General features: G+C 39.1%; 1 protein-coding gene across 1 annotated transcript in view; it reads left to right on the top strand.

Moving 5' to 3' along the window:
• The window catches only part of PIWIL2 (piwi like RNA-mediated gene silencing 2), a gene marked incomplete at both ends in the record, with an annotated part of 72,652 nt that extends 59,888 nt beyond the window's left edge, over positions 1 to 12,764 (top strand). The window contains 3 exons of the mRNA XM_080796513.1: positions 10,692 to 10,945; positions 11,550 to 11,657; positions 12,608 to 12,764. Of these exons, the coding sequence (XP_080652639.1) occupies positions 10,692 to 10,945; positions 11,550 to 11,657; positions 12,608 to 12,764 (519 nt within the window). The remainder of the gene's footprint in view (positions 1 to 10,691; positions 10,946 to 11,549; positions 11,658 to 12,607) is intronic.
• Positions 12,765 to 15,399: the final 2,635 nt, after the last annotated feature.

A 15,399-nucleotide genomic window follows, 5' to 3' on the forward strand; every position in this document is an offset into this window, starting at 1 on the left:
GTGGACACTTGGATTGCTCTGTATCTTGACTATTTTGCTTCCATAAACATAAGCGTCCTTATATCTTTTCAAATTAGTGTTTATGCTTTCTTTGTATAAATACCCAGTAGTGCAATTACTGGATCATATTGTAATTTTATTTTCAATTTTTTGAGGAACCTCCATATTGTTTTCCACAGTGGCTGCACCACTTTGCATTCTCACCAGTAGTGCATGAGAGTTCCTTTTTCTCCACATCTTTACCAACACTTGTTATTTTTTGTGTTTTTGTTTTTATCTATTCTGACTGGTGTAAGGTGATATCTCATTGTGTTTTTGATTTGCATTTCCTTGATGAATAGTGATGTCGAGCATCATTTCATGTGTCCATTGGCCATCTATATGTCTTTTTCAGAAAAATGTCTATTCAGATCCTCTGCCCATTTTTTTTTCTCCAAATTTTAAGTTGGCTCCATGCCCAGTGTGGGGAGTGAACTCATGACCTTGCGATCAAGAGTCATATGCTGTACTAGCTGAGCCAGCCAGGCACCCCCATCTGCCCATTTTTTTTAACTGGACGATTTGTTTTTTAGTGTTGTTTTATAAGTTCTTTATATATTTTGGATTTTAATCCCTTATTGGATATATCATTTGCCAATACTTTCTCCCATTCAGCAGGTTGCCTTTTTGTTTTGTTGATGGTTTCCCTCACTGTGCAAAGGCTTTTTATTTTGCTCTAGTTCCAGTAGTTTAATTTTCCTTTTGTTTTCCCATGCCTGAAGAGACCTATCTAGAAAAAATATGGGTGATGTTAAAGAACTTAATACAAATTTCTTTATCTCACATCTTCTTTATCCATTCATCAGTTGATGGGCTGCTTACTATATCTTGGCCATTGTAGATAATGCTGCTGTAAACATAGGGATACATGTATCCCTTTGAATTAGTGCTTTTGTATTTTTTGAGTAAGTACCCAGTAGTGCAATTGCTGGATTGTAGGGTAGTTCTATTTTTAACTTTTTTGAGGAGGCTCCATACTGTTTTCCACAGTGGTTGCACCAGTTTGCATTCCCATCAGACAGTGCACAAAGGTTCCTTTTTCTCCACCTCTCTACCATCTGTTTCTTCTGTTGTTGATTTTAGTCAGTCTGCCAGGCGTGAGGTGATATCTCATTACAGTTTTGATTTGCATTTCCCTGATGATAAGTAATGTTGAGCAGCTTTTCATGGATTTGTTAGCCATTTGTATGTCTTTTTTTTTTTTTTTAGGATTTTATTTATTTTTATTTATTTGAGAGAGAGAGAGGAGAGCACAAACGGGGGAGTGGCAGGCAGACAGAGAGGGAGAAGCAGGCTCCCCACTGTGCAGGGAGCCAGACTTGGGGCTCAGTCCCACAACTCTAGGATCATGATCCAAGCCAAAGGCAGACGCTTAACCCGCTGAGCCACCCAGGCTCCCCAGCGATCTGTATGCCTTCTTTGGAAAAATGTCTGTTCATATATTCTGCCCATTTTTAATTGGATTATTTTGGGGTGTTGAGTTTTACAAGTTCTTTATATATTTGGATACCAACTCTTTATTGAATATGTCATTTGCAAATATCCCCTCCCATTTCATAGTTTCCTGTTTAGTTTTGCTGATTGTTTCCTTCACCGTGCAGAAGCCTTTTATTTTGATACAGTCCCGATAGTTTATTTTTGCTTTTGTTTCCTTTGTGTCAGGAGACATAATCTAGAAAAATATTGCTACAGTTGATGTCAGAGATATTACTGCGTGTGCTCTTTTCTAGGATTTTTATGGTTTTAGGTCTCACATTTAGGTATTTAATCCATTTCAAGTTTATTTGTGTATGTGTAAGAAAGTGGTCTAGTGTCTTTCTTTTGCATGTTGCTCTCCAGTTTCCCCAACACCATTTGTTGAAGAGACTGTCCTTTTCCTATTGGATATTCTTTCCTGCTTTGTCAAGGGTTAATGGCTATATAGCTGTAGGTTTATTTCTGGGTTTTGTTTTCTGTTCTATTGATCTATATGTCTATTTTTGTTTCTATACCATACTGCTCTGATTACTACAGTAGTCTGGAATCATGATGCCTCCAGCTTTGCTTTGCTTTTTCAAGGTTTCTTTGGCTATCCAGGTTCTATTGTGGTTCCATACAATTTTTCAGGATTGTTCTGGCTCTGTGAATAATGCTATTGGTATTTTGATAGGGACTGTGCTAAATGTATAGATTTCTTTGGCTAGTATAGACCTTTTATAACAATATTTGTTCTTCAAACCCGTGAACATGGAATGTCTTTCCATTGCCCTACTATTGTTGTATTATTGTCAGCTTTTTCCTTTATGTCTGTTAATAGTTGCTTTATGCATTTAGGTGCTCCCATGTTGGGTGCACAACTATTTACAATTGTTATATCCTCTCCTCGGATTGTTCGCTTTATCATTATGTAGTGTCCTTTGTCTCTTGCTACAGTCTTTATTTTATTTTATTTATTTTATTTTTTTAAAGATTTTATTTATTTATTTGACAGAGATCACAAGCAGGCAGAGAGGCAGGCAGAGAGAGAGGAAGGGAAGCAGGCTCCTAGCTGAGCAGAGAGCCCGATGTGGGGCTCGATCCCAGAACCCTGGGATCATGACCTGAGCCGAAGGCAGAGGCTTTAACCCACTGAGCCACCCAGGTGCCCCGCTACAGTCTTTATTTTAAAGTCTGTTTTGTCTAATATGTATTGCTACTCCTCTTCTTTTTTAAATTCCATTTGTCTAATAAATGCTTCTTCTCTGTTTTCAGTCTACATGTGTATTTGGGTCTGAAGTGATTCTCTTATAGGCAGCATATAGATGGGTCTTTTTTTTTTATCCATTCAGTAACCCTGTCTCTTTTTATTAGAGCATTTAGTCCATTTAAATTTAAAGTAATTATTGGGATGCCTGGGTGGCTCAGTTGGTTGAGCAGCTGCCTTCGGCTCAGGTCATGATCCCAGCGTCCTGGGATCAAGTCCCACATCGGGCTCCTTGCTCGGCAGGGAGCCTGCTTCTCCCTCTGCCTGCCACTCTGTCTGCTTGTGCTCACTCTCGCTCCTCTCTCTCTCTCTGACAAATAAATAAATAAGTAAATCTTTTAAAAAAAAAATTTGAAGTAATTATTGATAGGTATGTACTCCTAACATTTGTTACTTGTTTTATGGTTGTGTTTTAAAGATTTTATTTATTTATTTATTTATTTGAGAGAGAGAGTGTGCCACACACGTGTGTGCAAGTGGGGGTAGGAGCAGAGGGGAGAAAAGAGAGGGAGAGGGAGAGAATCTCAAGTGGACTCAGTGCTGAGTCTGGTGGGCCCGATCTCACTACCCTGAGATCATGACCTTAACTGAAACCAACTGAGCCACCTAGGTGCCCCTACTTGTTTTATGGTTGTTTTAATAGTTCTTCTCTGTTCCTTCCTTTTCTTGCTCTTTTGCCTTATGGTTTGATGGCCTTCTTCAGTGATATGCCTGGATTCCATTTTCTTTTTTTTTTTTTAAAGATTTTATTTATTTGACAGACAGAGATCACAAGTAGGCAGAGAGAGAGGGGGGAGGAAGCAGGCTCCCTTCTGAGCAGAGAGCCCGATGCGGGGCTCGATCCCAGGACCCTGAGAGCATGACCCGAGCCGAAGGCAGAGGCTTTAACCACTGAGCCACCCAGGTGCCCCCTGGATTCCATTTTCTTTACTTTTTGTGTATCTATTTGTCGTTGCTGTTAGGTTCATATATAACATCTTATGGGTTGCTTAGGTTTGAACTCATTCCAAAAGCACTACATTTTTATCCCCCCTCCACCAACCACAGTGTATGTATAGGATATCTTACTTTACATTCTTTTATTTCGTGACTCCTTTGGCTGATATTTATAGGTATAATTTTTATAATTTCATCGCTTTTGTGCTTTAACTTCCATACAGGTTTTATAAGTGATTAATCTATTTGTGTTATATGTTTGCATTTATCTTTGAATTTTTTTCCTTTCATAATACTCTTTTTTTTTTTAAGATTTTATTTATTTATTTGAAAGAGAGAGAGAGAGCATGAGAAGGGAGAAGCAGACTCCCCAAGGAGCTGGGAGCCTGATGTGGGACTCGATCCCAGAACTCCAGGATCATGACCTGAGCTGAAGGCAGTGGCTTAACCAATTGAGCCACCCAGGCATCCGCCTTTCATAATACTCTTAATGCTCTTATGACCTTTTCTGTTCACTCAAAGAATTTCATTTAATGTTTCTTATAAGGCTTGTCTAATGGTGATGAACTTCTTTAAGTTTCTTTTTGTCTGTGAAACTCTTTATCTCTCCTTCTATTTTGAACGATAACCTTGCTGGGTAGAGTATTCTTGTATGGAGGTCTTTTCCTTTCAGTAATTTGAATATCTCACGTCGCTCTCTTCTGGTCTACAACGTTTTTGCTGAAAAATCAGCTGATGGGGTTTACATATCCACACCAGGATATGGACCTCCTTGGGCTGATTTTGTTGGGGGTGCTCTCATTTCCTTTTATGTATGTTTAGTAGCTATTTTCTATGTGGTTAGCATGGGGATTACATTTAACATCCTAAAGTTCTAACACTCTAATTTGAATGTATAGTAGTTTAACTTCAATAACATATTAAAAGCTCTGCTCCTTGCAGGTTTGTCTCTAGCTCTTTATATATAAGTATAGATAGATATAAAATATATCTAAAATTTATTATATATTTTGACATTTGATGCCAAAAAATATAGGTATCTTTATTTATAAATAAATAAATATGCCCCCAAACATAGACTGATAACCCTTTTAAATACACTTGTCTTTAAATTTTGTAAAAAACAAGAGTTAGAGTTATTAACCAAAGGTAAATGGCACTAGGTTTTAGACTAATACTTTTTTTTTTAGTTACTAGTCTTATGAATCATGTAGAAAAATTTTAAATGTAGTACCAATCATCATTACAATAATACTTAATCTTTATTGAAATCTTTATTTCTTCACACAGCTACACATTACTATCAGGTATTCTTCTATTTCATCCTCTAGGACTCTTTGAGCATTTCTTGCGTGGCATGTCTTCAAGTTTGCTGTTTTTGTCTGCCTATTCAGATCTGCATTTGAATCTGTCTAGGGAATTTTCATTTCATTTATTGTACTTTCCAACTCTAGAAGTTATTTTTGGTTACTTTTTAGGTGTTCTCTTCACTAATATTTCCACTTTTGTTTACTTTGTTCACATCTCCCTTTCGTTCTTTGAGGATCTTTAAAACCATTGTTTTAAGGTCTTTGGTCAGCATAACTGCTATGAGGTCTTTGTCAGCAACAGTTTCTGTTGATTTAATGCTTTCCTTTAGGCGTACTTTCCTCTTTCTTTTTTTGCCTTGTGAGTTTTGTTGAAACTGGACATTTAAATCTAATAATGTTGTAACTTTGGAAATCAGAGTCTTCCCCTTCTTCAGGGCTTTGCTGGTTTTTGTTAGTTTTCTTTTTCTTTTTTTTTATTGTTATAGGTTATGACTATGCTGGGACTTAAGGTCTTTTAGGTTCTTTTTTGCACATTTCTGTGTCTGGACATGCATTGTCACTTCCTGATTATTTACATATATGTAGTTGTTTTTGAATGTCTAGTTTTAGTGTTTGACCCCCAAAAGAGGAGAAAGAGCAAAATGAATGGCACTTACCCATTAAAGCCTCTAGAAGTCACTTTTGCTGGAGAGATAGATGTAGCAAGAATGGCTGCCTGTGTCTTCGCATGCACGCGATCAGAAGCAGCAATCAGAGCACAGATCCTGGGATTGATTTATTTATTTATTTATTTATTTATTTATTTATTTTTTTAAAGAGTTTATTTATTTATTTGACAGACAGAGATCACAGGTAGGCAGAGAGGCAGGCAGAGAGAGAGGAAGGGAAGCAGGCTCCCCGCTGAGCAGAGACCCGACGCGGGGCTCGATCCCAGAACCTCGGGATCATGACCTGAGCCGAAGGCAGAGGCTTAACCCACTGAGCCACCCAGGCGCCCCCAGATCCTGGGATTTAAAGGACAGTGCCCTGAAGTGTGGGTGAGCATGGGGATAGGGCTGCTTTTGTACTGAGAGTAGAAATAACCTGCACTTCACTGTCCCAAGTCTTCCTGAGAAGTTGCAAGCCTTCAATGAACTCTAGTATCTAGAGTTCCAAAACCGTTTATGTCAGGTGGATTCTGCTAGTGCATTTGTTAAGGAGGGGTGGGGGAAGACGAATTCCTTATCCTATCCTTTCCACCAGCTCCCAAGAATCCTGTCAGTCTGGTCTGTTTTGGATAACAATTTCTCCAGCCTCAGGCCTCCTCTTCCTGCTACCCACACTCACTCTTGGCATTTGTCTCTTGGATCTTTCAGAGATTCACTGCTCATCTGTGAAGGCTCCTCTTTGTTCAAGTCAGTTTATCAAGGCTTTCTTGCATCTGCTGGTCTTTGATAGTCCCATATGGAAGTGTGATTTTTTTTTTTTTAGGATTTTATTTATTTGTTTGTTTATTTTAGAGGGAGAGACTGTGTGCACACCTGTGCAAGCGGGGTGGGGGGGGGAGTGGGGGGGGTGGGGAGAGGCCGAGGGAGAAAGAACCCAAAGGACTCCAAGCTGAGTATGGAGCCCAGTGTGGGTCTCAATCCTACAGCTGCAAGATCACAACCCCAGCCGAAACCGAGCGTCAAACACTTAACTGACTGAGCCACCCAGGCATCCCTGGGAGTGTGATTTTTATATTTTGATTTCTTTGTGTGGTACCATAAGAATGAAGGTTTTTGGTGTCTTTTGACATTCTAAACTGGAAGTGTTCTAGTCCTAATACCCATTCTTAATCATCTTTGATCTTTTTTACTTTTTAATTTTTTAAAAGATTTTATTTATTTATTTGAGAGAGAAAGAGAGAACTATTGAGAGATAACATGAGCAGGGGGAGGAGGAGAAGCAGGCTCCCTGCTGAGCATGGAGCCTGATGCAGGGCTTGATCCCAGGACTCTGGGATCATGACCTGAGCCAAAGGTAGATGCTTAACCAACTGAGCCACCCAGGCCCCCCGATCTGTTTTTTTAGATGGTTGCCTGAGTAGTTTTTCAAATGTGTAACTGATCATATATAGTGGTCTCTAGTTGTTTTCTAACCCTTTCTCCAGCTGTAATCTAGGCTTTTGCTTATGTTTTACCTGGAATCCTTTTATCCTTCTCTGCTGTCTGAATTGTCTCCTGATCTTTCATGACACCTTTTACTGAGGCATAATGTTCATTTTTCTCTCTCCAGATGACAAATGTTTTATGCTTTTCTATTCTTACAGTGTTTTGCTTACACCTTTATATTGTTATTTATAATTTATCACTAGCATTTGCTTTATATGTCTGTCTCCCCAGTTTTACTTTGGGTTCCATGAATATTTGGGTTGTATCAAAGTAATTTTTTAATTTTCTGAGACTAGCACAATTGCTTGTATTTAGTGGCTTTGAGTGTTCTATGAATGAATGGAGACATACCTTAAAGAACATCTCGAACTCTCAGCAGATAATGATTTCTTCTTGATCTTTGTCATTATACTCAGCGCTAGCAGTACCAAGTCAAAGAAACATAGTCCTGCTTTCAGGTACCCATTAATTTATTTAATGTGTTTACTCTCATACTAGAGTGGTTTAATAATAGACATTTATGTTTCAATATTGTGATTTGTCGGTGTACCTGAGTGGCTCCATCAGTTAAGCATCTGCCTTTGGCTCAGGTCATGATCCCGGGGTCCTGGGATCAAGCCCTGCATTGGGCTCCCCTCTCAGCAGGAAGCCTGCTTCTCCCTCTGCCTCTGCCTGCTGCTCATCCTGCTTGTGCTCTCTCTCTATCAAATAAATAAGTTAAATATTTTTTTAAAAATGTGATTTGTCTTATGTCCTGACCCTTGTCTAGACCATAATCATCATTTATAGAATGAGGACACTGGATTAGATGACCTAGAAAAGTTACCGTTGTTAACTATTATTAGGTTTTTAAGCTCCTTGATAACAGGAATCATGTCTTTTCACTTCTACTGGCAGCTTATATAGGGCCAAGTATAGTATCTCACACTCAGTGGTTGGTTAGCAAATTTTAAAGAAAGAGGTGATATCAGTGGATACTTCAGATGAATTTGTTTCTATTTTTCACTCCATTGATCTCATTATGTCCCTTCTTTGTGCTTCAGAATACCTGTATTTCCTTGATCTAGCTCGTTCTCAACAGCTTTTAAAAATAAATGTAGTTGGCTATTGAATAACACAAGGGTTAGGGGCATCAACCCCTCCACCATGCAGTCAAAAATCTGTGTATAACTTTTGACTTCTCAGAAACTTAACTACTAATAGCCTGCCATTGACCAGAAGCCTTACCAATAACATAAACAGTAGATTTAACACATGTTTTGTATGTTAAATGTATCACATGCTGTAATCTTATAACAAAGTAAGCTAGAGAGAAGAAAATTTTAAAATCATAAGAGAAAATGCACTTACAATACTGCACTTTATTGGAAAAAATTAATGTATAAGTGGACCCACACAGTTCAAACTTGAGTTGCTCAAGAGTCAACTATATATACTTTTTACTTTATCTCTCTTAACAACCCTGATAAGATAAAGTGGTTGTTTATGTCCATTTTTCAACTGAGGAAACAGTGTTCAAGATCATAGCCAAGGGACAGCAGAATCAGACTCAGTCCCACATCTCCTGACCCCAGATCCAGTGTCCTTCCTCTGTGTTTCCTTACCTGTGAATTGAGAGTTTTTTCCTGATACCTGTGGTATCCACCTTTTAACACAGTGTATCAGTAAGAGGTCTTTGAGAAGTTACAGAAATGTGTTAACTTTAGCAAAATGGGAATTAGTTGATAAAATTACAGAGAGTCTCAGGAAGGCTGAGAAGGTTTAGCATCAAGCTGGGAAATGGACAGGAGCCAGGGTAGCTCCTAAAGTTCCAGAAGCAAGGACCTAAAGAGATACTACCACAGAGGGTCCAAAATCCAAGCAGTTTTCTTTTTTTTTTTTTTTTCCTTTTTAAAGTTTTATTTATTTATTTGTCAGAGAGAGCGAACATGAGCACAAGCAGAGGGAGTGGAGCAGCAGGCAAAGGGAGAAGCAGACTCCCCACTGAGCAGGGAGCCCCATGTGGGACTTGATCCCAAGAGCTTGGGATTGTGACCTGAGCTGAAGGCAGACGCTTAATCGATTGAGCCACCCGGGAGTCCCCCAAGTGATTTTCATTCTCTGCTCAAGATTCAGAGCAAGGAGGAACATAATGTTGATGTGACTTGAGTCATCTTTATATCCTTTGGTTAGTGGTTCTCAGCTGGGGGCAGTGGCAGTGTCTAGAGGCATTTTTAGTTAAAACTGGGGGCAATTGCTATTGACATCTAGTGCGTAGAGGCCAGGAATGCTAAATATCCTATAGAGTCAGCCCTTGCAAAACAAAATTATCTAGCCCTGTCAGATCAGGAGTGCTGAAAAACCTTGGATGAAGGAAATGCACCTGGATTCATAGTCCTCCCAGACTTATCCTTTTGGGGGTAAGAGAAAACTGAATGTTCTTACCAAAAAAGGTAGAATAGATGCTGGACAGCCAAAGATAACACACAAAAAAAGTAGTACAAACTGGAGCACTAATGTCAGTTTTGGACTGTGAAGATGAGTACACACTTGTAAATGAAATACTTAGGGTGTGTTAGAAAGAAAGGGACATTTATAAAACATTTGAAGTTCTGAACTTAAACTCCAGAAATATTCTAAATGATTATGTTTAAAAAGTATTCTTTGAATTGAACTTAAAAAGAGTAATGTATAAAGAATGAATAGTGTAAAAAAAAAAAGAATGTATAGTCTGTGTGTATATTTAATTCAGTAATTTGGGTTTTTGAGGGGAATTGTGAATAACCTATACCATGCGATTAGAATCAAACTGCCACTTACTGTGAGTCAAACTAAAGCACTTTTCAGGGAACTTCTAGTTTAAAATAGAACAGCTTATTCTCTTGAACCATTGAAATCAAATCCAGCTAGAACATAATTATATTCTCTAAATGGGAAGCACATTATTCTTCAAACTGATTCAAGCCAGCATCCAAATTTGATTTGGATCCATAAACAATTTACCATGACTTTTTGCTAACTAATTACTTAAAGTAAAAATGTTTAATGTTATACCTTTATGTTTAATGTTATCTTTTAGGATAATATTTAGTAAAGGACCTTTGCACTAATTAATTAGCAACTTCAGATGTTACTTACATACAAAAAATGTGAAAATAGTAGATTTGTAGGATGTGCAGTCATATGTTAGACTTTCTCTACCAGTTTACCTTGTTCTTTGCCTAGACAGTAATTCATGTTAAATCCAAATCATAGGAAGATTGATTCACCCCATAATTTTCCTACCATTCCTTTTAACTTTGAGTACGTGCCATCGTATGTGACTCATCACTGGCTTATTTTTGCTTTCATATTTTATAACACCTTCTCTGTACCAGGTCTGTTTTACTACCCTGAGGAAGTCCAGAAGTGACTAGAATCTTTCCTCCTTTCCCTTCTGACATGGTGGGTTTGGTTCCTCCATCAGAGGGATCTGCTGCCAGATCTCCAGGCTGTGTACTGAGTGAGCCTCTTCCTGCCTGCAGTCATTAACCGCAGACCCCACAGTTCACCTCAGCGTGGTGTCCGTTGCAGGTGAATCACTGTCTCCCGGAGAAGATCGTGGTGTACCGTGATGGAGTGTCTGATGGCCAACTAAAGACGGTTGCCAACTACGAGATTCCTCAGCTACAGAAGTGTTTTGAAGCTTTTGAGAATTATCAGCCCAAGATGGTAGTATTTGTAGTTCAGAAGAAAATCAGCACTAATCTGTACCTGGCTGCTACTGAGCACTTTGTGACTCCCTCCCCTGGGACTGTGGTAGATCATACCATAACAAGCTGTGAATGGTAAGTGGGGGAGAACATTATATTTCAATAAGAGTAGATGTGACAAGTTATCCGTTCCCTGCGTATTGAAATGGGGAGGTTGCCGAGAGAGATATGGAATGAAATCCTCAGAGATTTTGCTATTATAAAATATTTTCAAAAGGATTAAAAAGAAAACAATAATAAAGCTTTTACCTCTTAAATATAAATAATTTAGTATTTATAAAATAGTTATTTATAAATGTATGTTTTTATATATAAAATATATGTATATAGAATATAAATATATTTATGTAAATATATGAATGCATATAATAAATATAAATAAATACAAGTATTTATAAATATTCAGTATAAAATACTGAATGCACATTCTTTTCCTAAGGTCGTACATGCTTTTTTAATCTTCTGCACACAGTTTTGGTAGTTCCTACTACCACTCTTAAATAGCCTATTGAATCCGGAAACCTGAGCTGTAATCATGGTGGTCTTGTGTGTGTCCTTGATCCAGTCATTCGACCTTTCTGAGCCTTAGGTGAAGGAGCCAAAATGATCACCAAGATCTTTTCCAGCTTTCTGTAGCCAGATCTGACCATATCATTCCTTTGTACTTTTTCCTTCCTAGGGTAGACTTCTACCTTCTTGCTCATCACGTACGGCAGGGTTGTGGCATTCCTACCCACTACATCTGTGTTCTCAACACTGCAAACCTGAGCCCTGATCACATGCAGAGGTGAGCTGACCTGTCATTTACTCTTTTCTCTTGTAATTAATTCTGGCCAGCTAGCTAAGATGGGGTTAATCCCCTCCCCCCCAAATATTTACCCTTTGAGTTTCTTCTTATCTTTCATGATAATGGTATCTTTTTGAAGGTGGATTGGTCTGTCTTGTGCACATTAAAATTATTTGAAGAGCTGCTTTTTTTTTTAAAGATTTTATTTACTTATTTGAGAGAGAGACACACACATTAGAGAGAGGGAACACAAGCAGGGGGAGTGGGAGAAGCAGGCCTCCCACTGAGCAGAGAGCCTGATGCAGGGCTGGATCCCAGGACCCTAGGACCATGACCCGAGAGCGAAGGCAGAAGTCCAATGACTGAGCCACCCAGGCTCCCCCATAAAGCAAGTTTTGAGACCCAATGTCTTTGGGCTCAGATTGTATCAGTAGTTTGCTGGGGTGGTACTTACCTTCTGCAGCCTCTTACTGAGAGGAAAAAAATTTCTGTTGTTTACCTTTTTTTTTTTTTTAAATATTTATTTATTTATTTGTCAGAGAGGATTGGAGGGGAGAGAGCATGAACAGGACCAACAGCAGGCAGAGGGAGAAACAGGCTCCCCACTGAGCAAGGAGCCTGATGCAGGACTTAGACCGTGGGATCATGACCTGAGCCGAAGGCAGACACTTAACTGATGGAGCCACCCAGGCACCCCACCTTGTTTTGATCTAAAAACGGGGCACCTAAAGTGAGGGAATTTACCCGTGTTACCCATGTCCTCTTAACTTACAAATAGTGGAAAGGAAATAATTCCACTTAAAAATATTGATTCCCCAAAGTTGCATCATGTATTTCTCAGTCGCCTGGTTTTTTGAAAAGTATGCTGTGTGTCATACACCCATTTCATAATCATGTCCCAGATTGAAGGTGGAGAGTCCTACAGATCATATTTTCTTCTTGGCCTACAGGTTGACTTTCAAACTGTGTCACATGTACTGGAATTGGCCAGGCACCATCAGAGTTCCAGCTCCTTGCAAGTATGCCCACAAGCTCGCTTTCCTGTCAGGACAAATCTTGCATCACGAACCAGCCATCCAGCTATGCGAGAACCTGTTCTTCCTGTGACTGGACCACCAGGCTGAGGGCTGGTTAGGGAGGTCAGAGTTCTGAACTCGGTGGCGACTCCTGCAGGAGCAACAGAGACTGAAGGGGTTTTTGTGTTGGTGGGTTTTTTTCATCGACCCAGTAGAATAAGATATTTTTTCTTTTCTTTTTTTTCTCTTTTATACCTGATAGCACCAAGAAATAAGTTCCATTCTAAATATCAGCTGGAAATTGCCTTGTGCTCTTTGTAGAGCAAGTGCAGGCAGCACTGCTCCTGTGTAGATGGAGAGGTGGATGCGGGGGAGCCTCGAGGAGCCTCCGCAGCCAGCGTGCCCTGTGCAGACCTGTAGGAGCAGCACTTACACCTCGGAAGTTCTGCTGACTATGCAGTTCCCATTTCTGGCGCCAGAGGTGATAATGAATGAAGTTATTTCAGGTTTCTTACAGTAGAGAGTTACTTTATTTGGGCAACTGAGAAAGGTAATAAAAAGGCCTGTGAGGCAAAGTTTTTCAAGATACTGCTATTGCTTGCAAGTGTGAAAGGCACGTAGTAAAACCAGCTGGTGGCGCAGTCAGGCCCTTCTGACCTAATCTTGTCTGGGACAGAGTTTATGACACCTGTGACAGGAGTTGGCTTTGAAGCTTTCGAAAGGGGCCTTGAACCATTCCTTAGCCTCCTGAGAGAGGCCAGATAGTTTTTTTCTGTATATTTTAGTTGCTTTACAGTGTCCCATGTTGATTTCTTCTTACACCCCTCGCCCCCGACACACATTTGCTCTGTTACTGATCTTTAATAAGTTTCAGCTTTTAAATTAAGAATCAGAACATGGTGAAATTCAACAGGTAGGAAGGTTCATGACAGAGTGAGCCTTTCTTAAACCTCTCTCCCAGATGCGTGGCCTTCTTTTCGTGGATGTGTTTGTAAATGAAATCACTCATTTCCCTTGCTCAATAACCTATTCCTGGCTCTTGGCTCATTTTGTTAGGAATTTTTCTGAATTCAGCTTAAGATTTCCAGAAGTCAGCTTTGGAAAACATGACACTCCTGCCAAAGTCCAGCTATTTCAGCTTAGAAAGTTGTCACTCTGCCTGTAGGTTTTTTTGTGTTTATTTTTCCCTGTTTTAAAATCTCCTAACCCCTTTGGGGTTAATTCCGTTTTAACTTGCTTTAACTGGTTTTAAAAGCCAGTTTTATTTAACCTTTTTGAATTTGCTTTTATTTATATTTTGGTGTGATGGCAAGGAGGGGACAAAGCAGAAATTCCCATTTTATATGACAGTGTGTGAGAAGACAAAGTTTAGCTTAAAAAACTCCTTAGAAGAAGAAAACCAAGCAAGTTTTCAGTTTGTTGTGGTGCCCAGCCTCTGCTGTAAAGTTGTGTTGAAGAACTTTGAGTGTTGATAGTCCTTAAGTACAATTCTGGTGTCATTTGGAGGGTAGGACACAGAGTAAGGCTAAGGCCTGGAATTTAAAACCACTGAATCAAACAAATTGGATCACTGGTCTCTGGCTTAACTGATCAGTTTTCTGAATCTCTTCAGAAGCATTTTGAATTTTGAATTTCTCTTTTGAAGTTAGATTTCCTAATACTCATTTTCTCTTATATAATCAGAAAAGACAAATGCTTGAATATAATACAAAAATTTCTTCACTTTTTATTCCTGTTTTCTTGCCTTGTTTTTCAGTCTCAATGTGAAATGATTGGGCTATGGTGTGAGAAATAAATAAAAACAAATTTGTATAAATGTAAATTTGTGTTTGAGATAGTGCTGTTGATATATTGATATAGTTCCTTTCCTTTCTAGAACTGCAACACTTGTTAGAATTATTAGTTTATTATTCAGTATGTAAGGCGCAGCTCCAGTATTAGTAGCAAGGTAATTTCACTGGGACTTGGTAGTAAGATTTCTCGAAAAAGTCACTAGCAGTCTTCTGGAGTGATAGAGGGTTGTGTCTGTGTGCCTGTGTGTGTCTGTGTTGTCTTGTTCAAATCTCTTTTCCCGTCAGTTTCTATTACCTATGTGGGAGCCTAAAGAGTGGCCTCTCCCTTCCCCTTTTTCTAATAATGCTTGCCCTTCTTTCTGTAACCCTTAAAAATACCTTCCCAAAGCATGCTGGCTGCTTGCTTCACCACTACATCTCCTTGTATTTATTTAGAAACTCCATTCTGAGATGGTATAGTGTTTCTTGAACTCATTCTATTTTATTTTATTTTATTTAGACTTTATCTATTTATTAGAGAGCACAAGAACAGGGAGGGACAGGGGGAAAAGCAGACTACCCACTGAGCAAAGAGCAGATGTGGAACTTGATTCTGGAACTCTGGGATCATAACCTGAGCTGAAGACAGATGCTCAACCAGCTGAGCCACACAGGTGCCCCTGAACTCATTCTAGATAGAAACTAAATTATTTTTAAGTAGGTTCAAATAAATAAATAAAGTAGGCTCTATGTCCCATGTGGGGCTTGAACTCATGATCCCAAGATGAAGAGTCTCATGCTCTGCCAACTGAACCATCTAGGCACCCCTAGACAGAACCTAATTTCTATACAGTGTTACAGGGCCCTTTACTTGGGCAACATTTTGTTGAATGGTATATAAAAGGAAGCAGATTTATAAATAGACTTTCTATATTAAAAACAAAATTTGTGCCT

Source organism: Martes martes (genome assembly GCF_963455335.1).
Source record: "Martes martes genome assembly, chromosome: 2".
NCBI lineage: Eukaryota > Metazoa > Chordata > Mammalia > Carnivora > Mustelidae > Martes > Martes martes.